Source organism: Leptonychotes weddellii, chromosome X, assembly GCF_054177405.1.
Source record: "Leptonychotes weddellii isolate Sample4059 chromosome X, ASM5417740v2, whole genome shotgun sequence".
NCBI lineage: Eukaryota > Metazoa > Chordata > Mammalia > Carnivora > Phocidae > Leptonychotes > Leptonychotes weddellii.
Genome location: NC_138385.1, coordinates 2,707,296 through 2,721,298, shown reverse-complemented (window position 1 = coordinate 2,721,298; position 14,003 = coordinate 2,707,296). Strand labels below are relative to the sequence as shown.

General features: G+C 48.8%; 1 protein-coding gene across 1 annotated transcript; it reads left to right on the top strand.

Moving 5' to 3' along the window:
- Positions 1-6,213: 6,213 nt before the first annotated feature.
- On the top strand, positions 6,214-12,275 carry CNGA2 (cyclic nucleotide gated channel subunit alpha 2). Its single transcript, XM_006751262.2, has 6 exons — positions 6,214-6,323; positions 6,543-6,635; positions 7,259-7,414; positions 8,512-8,619; positions 10,416-10,522; positions 10,870-12,275. Exons 1-6 carry the CDS (start codon positions 6,214-6,216, stop codon positions 12,273-12,275), a joined length of 1,980 nt encoding a protein of 659 aa, XP_006751325.2.
- Positions 12,276-14,003: the final 1,728 nt, after the last annotated feature.

Below are 14,003 nucleotides of genomic sequence, written 5' to 3'. Positions count from 1 at the left end.
CAGAAGGGATTTGAATGCCCAAATGCAGAGTTTGGAATTTGTCATGTAGATGATTCCCTCATCCATTCAAGAAGTACCAGACACTGTCCTTAGTTCTGGGACTTAGCAGGGTCACTGCAACTTCAGCTTCACAAGAGCCTGCAGTGCTTGGTGCAGTTCTGACCTAACTCTCCTCTTGGTACTCATACCCAAGTCCCTGGCTCTGTTCACCTGCCAGGCTGGCCCTGTGGCTGAGTGTGCTTTTGGAGCGAGATTGCTTAGGTATGAATCTGTGCAGTAGGGATAATAATAGCATCAAACTTGTCAGGTTGTTGTGAGGATTAAATGAGTTAACTTAGGTCAAGTATTCAGCACACGGTAGTTGCTCAACGAATGAGAAACTGTCCCTGCATCCCCAGGTTCTAGCTTCTTCTTGGCTCTCCTTGTCACTGTCTGCTTGCCTGCCTCTCTGCTTTCCTGCTTGCTTGTCCTTACTGCCCTGCCACCCATGATGTGCATGATTCACCCCTTGGTACCATTCTCTGCCTACAGCCTAGGACTTTCTCTGCTGTAATGGCTGAAATTTAATATCTGGGGCACTAGCTTCTGGCTGAGGCTCGGAGCCTGCCTCTCCAGGCTATCAGTCATGGAAGAGTTCCCTTCCCAATCAGAAAAAATCTGGCTGGTATTAACTTGAATCTGAGGCCAGAATGGCCTGGACTATAAAAGAAGTTGGGATACCCAGTCACCTGGAAGGATTCACTGGAGCGTCTCCCTGCTAGCAGTTCCCTCTTCTAAGCTCTGCCTTCTGAGATTCCTCAGAACTGCACTAAGGTCTAACCTTTATGTGTTCTCCCCCCTCCCTCCATCCCTTCCTTCCTTCCATCAATATGTGTGGGGCAATTTCCAGGAACCAGCTGCAGTGCTGTATGAGGAGGCACTGTATAACAATGCAGATCCTGATGCCTGCCCTCAGGCAGTGCACAATCTAGTGCAGGGGGGTGTTGGCAAAAAGGTGGCATGGTCTGGACTCAGGCTTCACTATAGGACTTTGGGAACTTGGCAGGAAGCTGTGCACAGGGAGAATGAGCCTGGACATGCTCTTTAGGGAGAAGCTTGAGTGCCAAGCCACCCTGAAGGCCAGAAGCTGAAGGCTTGAAGTCTCAGTCAGTCACAAATGTCTGTTTAAGGGCTGATGGTGGTGAATTCAGTGTGATTTGGGACAAGATGAACTGCACCTGTCCAAGGGTAGCCAGAGAGTAATGTCCAGTTGGAAGTTGGAAGGAAACCCTGAAGTTCAGCAGAAGGATTTTCCTTATTACCATCAGGTCCTTACCTTTATTATTGGACATTTGATTTCATCCTTACTTTTGTGACTGTACATAATATGTTTTATTTCTCTGGCTAGTTTTAAGGCTTTCCCATTATCAATGGATTTGGGGTATTTGATTATAATGTGCCTTGGTGTAGTTTTCTTCATGTTTCTTATGCTTAGAAAGAAGCATTGAGCTTCTTGTATCTGTGGGCTTAATAGTTTTTGTCAAACTTGGAAGACTTTTGGCCATTTTTTCTTCATATATATTTTTCTCTCTCCCCTTCCTTTAGGAACTTCACCAACACCTATATGCAGCCACTTGCAGTTGTCCCACGGCTCAGTGGTGCTTTGATTTTTCTTTTTATCATTCTCTTTTATCTTTGTTATATTAACTGTTTTAACAACCTTGTCTGGTAATTCTATATTTGTATCAGTTCTGGGTGTGTTTTAATTAATAGATCATTTCCTCTTCATTATGGAGACATTATTTATATGCTTGGTAATTCTTGAGTGGATGCCACACATTGTGAATTTTACCTTGTTGGATGCTGGATACTTTTTTATTATTTTAAAAGATATTTTTGAGTCTTGCTCTGGGATGAAGTGAACTTATTTGGAAAGTTTGATCCTTTTGAGTCTTGCTTTTCAGACTTTTTCAGTGGGACCAGAACAGTGTTCAGTCTAGGAACAAATTATTCCCCACTACAGTAGCAGGACCCTTCTGGATACACCACCAGATACCCCATGAATTATTAAGTTTTCCAGTCTAGTTGGTGGCATCAGACACTATTCCAAGCCCTGTGTTAGGGTTGGGAACTGTAACCTGTAATTTTTTGGAATGGTTCTTTCCCCAGCCATGGATAACTTCCTTCCTCATAGGTGTGTGTTGATAAATGCTCAGCTGAAAACTTGAAAGGGACTCTGCAGATCTCCAGAATTCTCTCTCTGTGCAACTTTCTCTTCCCCAGTGCTCTGTTCTGCAAACTCCAGCTGCCTTTGGTCTCCTTGGATTCTCTTGTCTGTCTTCTCAACCCAGGGAATCTATCAGGCTCCCCCTGCAGTTGGTCAAATGCACAGATACTTTCATTATCTGTTGAATCCCTCCTCAGAACTTTTATACCTGCTTTATTATCTCACTAAAAGAATAACAGGAGCACCACAGAGAACCTCTTGCAACCCCACATTCTCGAGTTTCTACTCTCTCTCCTTTCTCTCTCAGTCAAGCTTCTGGAAAGAGTTAGACATATTCATATCTTTTTTTCCTCACCTACTACTCATTATGAAACCCTGCAAAACATGTTGTCTTTTACCACTACTCCTTGAGGCTGGTTTTTTTTAAAATAGAAAATTGAAGTATAGTTGACACACAATGTTACATTAGTTTCAGGTGTACAGCATAGTGATCCAACTTCTCTATGTTATTCTGTGCTCACCACAAGTTTAACTACCATCTATCACCATGCAACACCATTACAATACCATTGATTATATTCCCCACACTGTACCTTTTTCATCCTTGTTACTTATTAATTATGTAAGTGAAAGCCTGTATCTCCCACCCCCTTTCACCCATTTTGCCCATCTCCCTACCAACAAACAACCAGCAGAATCAAATCTGTAAATACAGAAAACAAATTAATAGCTGCTAGAGGGGAGAAGGATGGGAGGCTGCTTTTGATAAGGTCACCAATTTCCCCCACTCTTTCAGCTCCTTGGGCCACATGTCACCTTTGCTGGTCTTGAGAATGTTATCCTCAGCCTCCTTCTCTGCTCTCATCCCCTCTGAGAGCTTTAACTCCCAGCAAACCCTGATGATGTCCATGTCTCCCCTCCATTCCAGAGCCTGGTGAGGATTGAGGCAGTCAGACTCTGCTGTAGCATGTCTGCAGAGCAACAGTCAAGGCTCGAGACCAGGCCAGGGCCTTGGGAATGGAGGGCAGTAGATGGACAGATCTTTGACACTTTTGGGGGACAATTGACTGAGGACAGAGGCTGTCTGGGTATGATGATTGAAGGAAATAAGGAATTATGGTTGACATCCAAGTTTCTGGTTTGGATGACTGGGTAGAGGGCAGCCCCCCTTTATGAAATGGGTAACTTGGAGAAGCCAATTTGTAGGTAAAAGTATCAAGTTTAGTTTTAGTTATGTTGCATTTGAGGTGCCTCAAAGGAGATGTCTACCAGGCAGCTGGAGATATGGGTGGGCATCTTGGGAGAGATGCCTGAATTGGGACCTTAATTTGGGACATGATGGTAATGGAAGCCTTAGGACTAGATGAAGTTTCTTGGAGAGTGTGCAGCTGAGAACCACTGGCCTAGCTGCCTACAGTGCCAAGAGATAGCTGCCTGCCTTTGTTCCCTGGCAAGCAGCCTGAGGGGGTGGTTCTGATGAACAGGAATGTGTGTGGCAGGGCAGCTGCTGGACACTCAGACGGAAGGAAGGGACTGTTCATAGCAGAGAAGGAGCAGGAATAATGGGAGAAGAATCTGTCTTGGTGCTAGAACCTTAGAGAGGCTATAAATGTTGCCATGTGCCCCCACAGTTATTTCTATTGTGGGCTGAGGGCCACTGCTATCAGGGATGATTAGTAAGGAAGAGGTCCAAGTGGTGGTCGGCAGGGCCTGCACTGGATCTTTATCAGTGAGAGGCTGCCTCAAGTCCTCCTTCTGGTATTTGCAGCCTCCCTGGGTTGGCTTGGCCTCCTCTGCTCACATTCCACTCCGGGTCCAGCCTCCTCACACCAGTGTCTCTTCCATCCCTGCAAAGGACTTGCCCTTTACTGCCCCACCTGTACCCCTGCTATTCATTCACTGAACAGTGCTCCACTGAGGCCAACTCTGATCAGTGTGAGTGGTACCACCTTTGTTTGCATTGCCTGGAACTTTCTGTCTCCATGGTCTGCTGCCTCTAGGGTCTAAACAGGGACTTAGAGATGCTGGTTCTTATCCCTCAGGTGCCCTCATTAGCATCCCAGTGCTGTAGTCCCACAGAGAGCACCAAGCGAGCAGCTCTGAGGCTGCTTGTTATTACCATTCACCATAGAGCTTGGTGTGTCTGCCATCACCATGGTGACCGCTTTGGAAGCTGGAACGGGTAGATGGGGGGGATGAGGTGATGAGGAGTGTGGCAGGGTTTCAGCAGTAGGGGCCATAGGCAACCTGGGGGCGGGGTGTGTGCTGACCATTTCTGATCAAATCTGGTGGGACATGCTGACCAACCTGAGCAGGGAAGAGCTGCTCTGAATCTCTTTCCCCAGCCTCCCTGACCCCATGGCAAGAAACGTTGCAGAGTGAATGTAATCACCTGTCTCTCTTCAGGATTTTTCCCTCTCAGGTTGCTCCTTCTTAGTCTATTTTGTGAATACCTCCTCCTCTACTCATATCTTAAACTCTGGGGTTCTCCAGAGCTCTGACCTGGTCCCTCAGTCTGTATTTTCTTTCTGTGTAATCCCACCCACTTGCTCTCCAGTGCTCCCCATACCCCATCCATCTCTGAGTCCTGTCCTTTCTCCCTCCTGAATAGTTCTCCACACTGCCCACTTGTCTTGGGCTCCTTTGGCACCATCTTCTTCAGCCTTCTCCCTACCACCTTGCCTCCAATCTTGCTCCCCATATAATCCAGTCTGTACATAGCAGCCAGAGGATCTTTCTAGAATATAATGCTGTTCTAGCCATGGTCCTGCTCACCTCTTCCAAGGCTCCCTGTAGCCCAAAGGAGAAAGTCATATGACTGGTACTACTGCCTATGGAGCCCATGGGAGTTCTCCCTTCTCTCCTCCTCACTCCCTGCTCCAACCCTGGGCTCCTCTTTGTTTCTCAGCTTATGCAACATTACTTGGAGGGTACTGGGAAGAATGTGACTAGAGCTGAGAGGAAGGAGCACCAGAGACAGTACCACTGGTTGAAGAAGTCAATGAGAGATGAACTCCCACCTGAGGAGCATGAGCTCTGAGGTGGTCTTGGGTCAGGAGAACCAAAGAGCAGGGGGGAGTGGTGGAGAGGCAACTGCTTTGGGCCAAGGAGATACATTTCCTCCCATGGGTCAGGAGTTTGGGGACAGTGGCTGGTTTGGAGGTGCTCAGCATCCTAAGCATGTGCCAGACATCTGGAAAGCCAGGGCACCAGAAGATGCCTTAGACAGTATTTTTTAATTAATTAATTTGTTTATTTGAGAGAGAGAGAGAAAGCACACAAGCGGGAGGGGCAGGGAGAGGGAGAGAGAATCTTAAGTAGACTCCATGCTGAGTGTGGAGCCCAACTCGGGGCTCAATCTCAGGACCCCAAGGTCACAACCTGAGCCAAAACTAAGAGTTGGATGCTCAACTGACTGTGCTGCCCAGGCATACCATCTTTTTTTTTTTTTTAATCCATTTTGTTTTGTTTTAGCTTTGATAGTTCATATGTCAAAAAATTCACTGGGGTGAAAGAAAAATAAGCACATTTTGCAAATTATTTAGTGTTGTTTGCCTTTTAAATTACCTGGCAGAGTGGAGACAGCATCTTCATTTTCTTGGTGTTTAGAGCCTGGTATTGGGCGCCTGGGTGGCTCAGTTGGTTAAGCGACTGCTTTCGGCTCAGGTCATGATCCTGGAGCCCCTGGATCAAGTCCCGCATCGGGCTCCCTGCTCGGCGGGGAGCCTGCTTCTCCCTCTGACCCTCCCCGCTCTCATGTGCTCTCTCTCTCTCATTCTGTCTCAAATAAAAAAAAAAATTAGAGCCTGGTATTTAGGCAATGCTGAATCCCCCTGTCCGGCATTGCCATAGCAGTACCCAAGAATGCTGGGGTTTGCCAGGTGAGCCCTGGTTCTGTTCTCACTGCTCACTTGCACCTCCTCTGCCTTATATGGTATCCAAGATCCTTTGTGACCTTCCTCTTGGCCATCTCCCTGGCAGGTGAGGATACTCATTGTACATGGAGGATGACAGAAAAATCCAATGGTGTGAAGAGTTCCCCAGCCAATAACCACAACCACCACGCACCTCCTGTCATCAAGGCCAATGGCAAAGATGACCACAGGACCAGCAGCAGGTGAGTCTGCTGAGGCTGGATCATTTCAGAGATGGCCTGGAGGCCTCTACTTTCTCCCAGCTCTGCCTCATTATCAAAGAGCAAACCATCTTTTGGCTTAAGGATACCCTCTAAAAAGGGGCTATGGGATTTCTAGGCACCTCCCGGGAGAGAAAAGTGCTGATAGGAGACAAGGTATGCCCATAGAAACCCTGGTCAGCTCTGCTTCTTCCTCTACAGGCCACAGTCTGCAGCTGACGATGACACCTCCTCAGAACTGCAGAGGCTGGCGGAGATGGATGCCCCCCAGCAGGGTAGGGGTGGCTTCCGCAGGTGGGTTCCACCACTGCCCTCCTGCTACCTGCTTCTGCCCATGAGGCCTGTCAGAGTGACTACCATAACTCACCTTCTCTCAGTCCCACTGAACCTTTCTTCTAAGACCCCTGGGAAGCACTTTTCTCCTGAGGAGGTTCCTGTGAGCAAGCTGGGAGTGGTCAGTGGAGTATTGCCTTCAGAGTTGTCTGTCTCAGCATTGGGAAAGGGGGAGGAATCTTTCCCAGCAAAGGGGTCTATGTAGAGGGTCCTGAGATCTGCAGCCTAGGTCTCAGGAAACCTGGATCAATATTCCTCCTGGTCTGCCCTCCATTAGCACAACCTTTATCTTGCCCTGGAAACCACTATTTATTCTCCACAATCAACTGAGATGGCACCTCTGACAGGAAGTCTTCTCAGAGCAACCCCTTGCCCCTCAGGCTGCATTCAGAGTCATACCTGAACCCCAGCCCCTGCCCTCAGTGCTGGCCCCCATCCCAACTGTTAACATGGCAGACATCATAGACTGGCCTGTTTCCAAGGTCCGTTCTCCATCTCCCTCACCAGATAGTGAACTCTTGGGCCTACATCCTTTCTGAACAGCATGATTCTCCTCTCTGGCTCATGTTTCCTCTCATCTCTAGGATTGTCCGCCTGGTGGGGATCATTAGAGAGTGGGCCAACAAGAATTTTCGTGAGGAGGAACTGCGACCTGACTCATTCCTGGAGCGTTTCCGTGGGCCCGAGCTCCAGACTGTGATGACACAGCAAGGGGATGGCAAAGGCGACAAGGGCACCAAGTATAGCTGTCCAGCTTGTAGGACTAGAAGGGCTCTCAAGCATGCAATTGTAGGGCTTGGTGGGGTTTCTTATGCCACTGCCAGAGGAAGACTGGGGTCTATATCAAGCCCTACCATGGCAGGCAAACGGGTTGGCAGGGGAGACCTGCTATGGTTTTAACTCTAGTTCACAGCTTTTCCAACATCCAGGGGCCAAATACCATGGGAGCGCCTGGTGGCTTTTCTTCCCCTAGCTGCCCCTTGCCAGATGTCCTCTTGCTGCTCATGAAGCAAAAAGCAAGGGCACCTGGATGTGTGCCAATCCCAGTCTCAGTTCCAGCAGTCAGTAAATGCAAAGAAGGGTGCAATTAGGGAGTGCTGCTGAGAGTATGCCTACACCAGCGCCAAAGTCGGTACAGAGGTGGGCCTTTGAGGAGGCCATACTGGGGTCTGGCTGGCTGGGGAAGGCCTGGGAACAACTGAGCAGGAGGGAGTGGGGAGGGCGGAGAAGGTGGAGCTGGAGGGTCTGTTCTTTGAGGAATGAACTGGCGACTGGGAATGTCTGGCCAAGCCGACATTCCCCACTTCTGGACAGTGGAGGAAAAGAGTTTTTGCCAAGATAGGATGTAGCATCTGGGAAAGCGATTTGGGAGCTGGAGACCAGGGACCAAACAGGGAGGGTGGGGTGGGCAGGAAGCACGTGGCACTCACTTTCTTGGAGTGCCTCTCTCTTCCCAGGAGAGATGTGGGAACAAGCCCTGAGCCCTTATTACCATCCTGCAGAAGTCTTTCCCCAGGCCCCGAGACCCACCCCAATGAAAAGACTGCCCCTGGCCATGCCCTGCCCTATGGGCAAGCGACCTCCAGAAGGCATGAGAACCAATGGGTTTGTGTGGGGTTAAAATAGGAAGAAGGGTGACCCTTGCCCATCTGAGCTATACTCAGATGCCCAGTACCAAGTTGTGGCTCCCTGAAAATGGGGCCCTGAGCCAACCCAGTCTTTACCTTGCACATCCTCTTAAGAATTACTTTTTAAAGGACCCTTGGCCTCTGGGAACTGGGGGTGCTGCCATGCTGAGGACCTAGTCCCCAAGCCTGGCCTCTGTCTGTCTCCTCAGGAAGAAATTTGAACTATTTGTCTTGGATCCAGCTGGGGACTGGTACTACTGCTGGCTATTTGTCATTGCTATGCTTGTCCTCTACAACTGGTGCCTGCTGGTGGCCAGGTGAGCAGGGAGGGATCTGGGAGGGGGTGGCCAAAGCATCCCAGTGCCCAGGCCTTGGGGTTGAGAGTACACCAGTCCCAGCTGTGTATACAGAGCTCACCCAACCCAGCCTTCTTTCTGGATTCCCTGTTTGCCAATGGCACCTCCCTCTGCCTTATTAACTCCCAATGCCCCCTACTTCCCAACTTAATATGCTATCAAAGCTTCCTGTCTATCCTTTCCTGGTATCTTTTCTTACTTCTCCATCTACACCAATACTGTCCTGGCCACCCTCCTCTCTCCCTGGGATAACTACAATAGTCTTGCAGCCATTTCTTGTAGGCACTCTTGCCCCCTCCAATGCATCCTTCACACTTGCAACTAGTGTGGTTGCTAGAAACTGATATTTGATTATGTCAGTTCCTCCTCACAAACCCTTCAATGGCTCCCCATTGCTCACCGGATGAAATTGAAGCCCTCAGAGTGTCCTTTACAGCCCTCTGGACCTGGCCTTCTCTCTAGTTCCACCTTCTGGACATACCCCAGCCCCAGTACTCACTACTCTTGGATCATAACATGCTGTTTCCTCAAGAGAAAATTCCCTTTCCCCATTTTTAGCCTATGGAGATTCTTCTTACAGTTTCAGATCCAAAGCCACTCTCTACAGGTAGCTTTCCTTGACATCATTTCCCACCCCATCCCATCCCCCACTTCAGTTATTCATTCAGCAAGGGTTTGACTGAGCACCCATTGGATGCCAGGCTCTGTGCTAAGTGCCGGGGATAATGCGGTGAACAAGACACACATGGTCTCTGCTCTCTTGGAGCTCTCAGGCTAGTGGGAGACACTGGCAGTAAACATGAACAAAACAAATGCCTAAGGGACTTGAGGCAGGAAGCTACTAGAGAAAGGGCAGTCAGTGTAGACCTCTCTGAGGAGGTGACACCTTAGCTGAGACCTGAATGGTGAGAGGGAATCAGTTATTTAGGTGCCTGAGGCTGGTGAAAGGAACATTCTGGGAAGGAGGAACAAATGCTAAGACCCCATCTCAGGATGGCCTAGTGTGGCTGGAGGACTTCAAGTGAATATCAGGCAGGCACAGGACTGTTCTCTAGGCTTTGTGCACCAGTGGAGGTGGCTGGGGTTTTATTTGAAATGTGACCAAGTAGTCAGAATTAACTGCTCTTCCCTTTGACTAGTACACTCACTGGGTCATCATCCTGGGTTCTCTTATTCGGCTCCCTCTTTAGGTTCCTACCCATTCAGTCACCAAGTCTTGTCAATTCCTCCTAAAACTCCTGCAGCCTCCAACCTCTCTTCATTCCCACTGCCTCTCGGTTAAGCCCAGCTACTCTCTCCTCTCTCACCTGGATTGGCCAGTGGTCTGTGTTGGGTTCTCAATAGGTGTATGTTGCAGAGATGGGTATGGAGGCTTTTCAGCTGTGTATTATAATTCATACTTCCAATGACTCATTTTTCATTCAACTCACACCTGTCAAATCCTGGTGCTCTGGACTAGGGCATAGGGTATGGAGTAATGACTAAGAGGTGGTCTCTGCCTTCTTGGTACTCATAGTCCAGTGGATGAGAGACAAGTAATGGTCAGTGTGGATGTCTGTTTAAGGATGTCTATGTAATAATAAGGATTGGAGTAGAAGTTGCTTGTCAGTAAGTTTCTTCATGACTTTAGACTGACTGTGATTGATCAGTGTCCCTGGTAGCCATCCCAAGCCCTGTGCTCAGTGGGCACTCAGTTTGAGGCCTCCAGAGGGCCTTGGCTGACTTTGAGGGTGAAGTCCAGTCCTGTCTTCCTGCAGAGCCTGTTTCAGTGACCTACAAAAAGGCTACTACCTAGTGTGGCTGGTGCTGGACTACTTCTCAGATGTAGTGTATATCACGGACCTCTTCATCCGATTGCGCACAGGTAAGTGAGCAACTGAGATGCATATGCAGGAGCATCACCCATAGGTCCAAAGTCCTGAGTCCACATTTTTATGAAGCCCTCTTGACACTGTGTTAGACTCAACTGCCTAGCTGGGACTTGAGTTGGTGTCTGCTCCTCTTTGAACCTCACAGTCCCCATGTGCTTAGTGAGGTTCAAACCTGGTGGTCATCTTTTAGAGTCCTTCAGGCCAGCTCTGCTAGTGAGTTTCCTATACCTCTCCTTGGGAAGGAGGGATGAATGTGCAGTTTGTCCCTTGCTGAGCATTAGCCTATTGGGAGGGACAGGCCTGAGGGCAGAGCTGATATACTGGTTTGCATCTCTACTAGGTTTTCTGGAGCAAGGGCTGCTGGTTAAAGATCCTAAGAAGTTGCGGGACAACTATATCCACACCCTGCAGTTCAAGCTAGATGTGGCTTCTATCATTCCCACGGACCTGATCTATTTTGCTGTGGGCATCCACAGCCCTGAGCTGCGCTTTAACCGCTTGCTACACTTTGCCCGCATGTTTGAATTCTTTGACCGCACTGAGACACGTACCAGTTACCCCAACATCTTCCGAATCAGCAACCTGGTCCTCTATATCTTGGTCATCATCCACTGGAATGCCTGCATTTACTATGCCATCTCCAAGTCCATTGGCTTTGGGGTTGACACCTGGGTTTATCCCAACATCACTGACCCTGAGTATGGCTACCTGGCTAGGGAATACATCTACTGCCTTTACTGGTCTACCCTGACACTTACCACCATTGGGGAGACGCCACCCCCTGTAAAGGATGAGGAGTACTTATTTGTCATCTTTGACTTCCTGATTGGTGTCCTCATCTTTGCCACCATTGTGGGAAACGTGGGCTCCATGATCTCCAACATGAATGCCACCCGGGCTGAATTCCAGGCCAAGATTGATGCTGTCAAACATTACATGCAGTTCCGAAAGGTCAGCAAGGAGATGGAAGCCAAGGTCATTAAATGGTTTGACTACCTGTGGACCAATAAGAAGAGTGTGGATGAACGGGAAGTTCTCAAGAACTTGCCAGCCAAGCTGAGGGCTGAGATAGCCATCAATGTCCATCTGTCCACCCTCAAAAAAGTGCGTATCTTCCAGGATTGTGAGGCTGGCCTGCTGGTGGAGCTGGTATTGAAGCTCCGTCCTCAGGTCTTCAGCCCTGGAGATTACATTTGCCGCAAGGGGGATATTGGCAAGGAGATGTACATAATCAAGGAAGGCAAATTGGCAGTAGTGGCTGATGATGGTGTTACTCAATATGCCCTTCTCTCGGCTGGGAGTTGCTTTGGAGAGATCAGTATCCTTAACATTAAGGGCAGCAAAATGGGCAATCGACGCACAGCCAATATCCGTAGCCTTGGTTACTCAGATCTCTTTTGCTTGTCCAAGGATGATCTTATGGAAGCTGTGACTGAGTATCCTGATGCCAAGAAGGTCTTGGAGGAGAGGGGCCGGGAGATCCTGATGAAGGAGGGGCTGCTGGATGAGAATGAGGTGGCTGCCAGCATGGAAGTAGATGTACAAGAGAAGCTAGAGCAGCTGGAGACCAACATGGAGACCTTGTACACTCGCTTTGGCCGCCTGCTGGCTGAGTACACAGGAGCCCAGCAGAAACTCAAGCAGCGCATTACAGTTCTGGAAACCAAGATGAAGCAGAACAATATGGATGATTACCTGTCAGATGGGATGAATAGCCCCGAGCCAGCTGCTGCTGATGAGCCATAAGGGCTTGGGCTCAACTGCCTTCCCAGCCTTGGCCTTGACCCCAGGAACTAGAAGAGCCATGCAGGTGTCCATATTGTATGCATTACCCTCTTGAATTCTCCTTGAAGCCTCTAGGAGCCCTCCTCCAAGTCCGGCTAATAGCCAAGCTTATGCACAGTGCAGACCATGGTGGCTCAGCTTCCAGAAGCTTTAGCTTGTCCAAGTCTGAGGAAAGAAGAGAGGAGCAGCTGAACTATCTTGAAGGGGTCTCTCTTGGGCCTGGAAGCCTGGGCAATGATCTGCTCTGAAGAAGCCCATCTGCAGGATACTGTGCACCCTACTGCAGATCTGCCCTCTCCACAGGCTCTTTTGCACATAGCTGCTTCCCACTTGGTTCTGGCCCTTACTTTTCTAATATGTGTTCTGAATATCTCTATTTCCCTGCACATGTATGTAGTTCAAGAAATGACTGCAGACAGTTACCATAGGTACTGTGTCTATCTCTCAAGGCAGGGAAAGGAAAGTGGCAGGTAGGAGTGTGCTCACTCAGGGCTGCCTCTCCATCAGGCACTCCAAGTCCTGCTCTGTTCATCCATCTGAATGTTGCCAGCCAGGAGTGAGGTCTCTGTAGTCTTCTCTCGACCAGAGAGATCATTATTCTCTTGGTTCCTGGTCCATTCCAGGGCAGGGAGTGAGGAACAAGGAAATGCCACCTGGAGAAGGAGGTGGGTGGGAGCTCTGGCCATCACCCCTCTATACAGAGCATTACTGAAGAAGCCCTGAGGCTGGTAGTGGGTGGGAGACTCTTCAAGTTCACATCTTCAGTAGAGGCACCTACAAGTCAAATAAATTCATTTGAACTAGTTGTGGTTATTGCTCAGCTCTGCTATTCACATTCTTTCCCTTTCTCCCCTCTTTTTTCCTCTTATCCAGGACTCACTCTGCCTGGAACACTCTCTGCTGTCTTCTGCTGCCTGCCTAAGCCCCACTGAGTCCTTTAGGACTCAGCTCAGGCACCACCTTCTTGGAGAAGGCTCCCAGTTAGGCAGTCAGTCACCCCCTCTCTAGACTCCCACAGCACTTGCGAGTCTATATTCTGGCTCTTATCATGCTGTGTGTTTGGTTTTGACAGAACTGGTTTCCCCTCCAGGTTGTGGGCTCTTTGAGGGCAGGCCCAGGACACTCTCTCCCTCACTGCTTTGTCTGTAGCCTCGGGGACATGCTTGGCCCAGAGGAGGCTTTCAGAAAATACTGATTCACTGGGGCAATGAGCGAACACACCAAACTCCTATGTTTCCATTTGCCAGTAGCAGGGTCTTGACAGAAACACTGGCTACATCTGGGGATTTGCAGAGGATCTTCTGGAGGAGCAGATACTTGAGTGGGTACCACCAGTTGATTAGGAACCCAAAGGACAAGTGTTAATTAGTGGGCAAGAAGCTCTAGGTGCAGACTCAGATGCTTTTATGCATACCACTTACCTCTATCTACCTACCTACCTACCTGCCTATTTATCATCTCTTTCTCTATGTCTCTTTGTCTATCTATTAATCATGGTACAATACACATCAAATTTACAATATTAACTATTTTAAGTGTATGGTTTTGTAGTGTTAGGTACATTCACGTTGTGAAACAAATTTCCAGAAATTTTTCATCTTCCCAAACTGAAACTCTGTCCCCATCAAACAACAACTCCCCATTTTCCCTCCCTGCTAGCACCTGGCAACCTCCATTCTAATTTCTCTT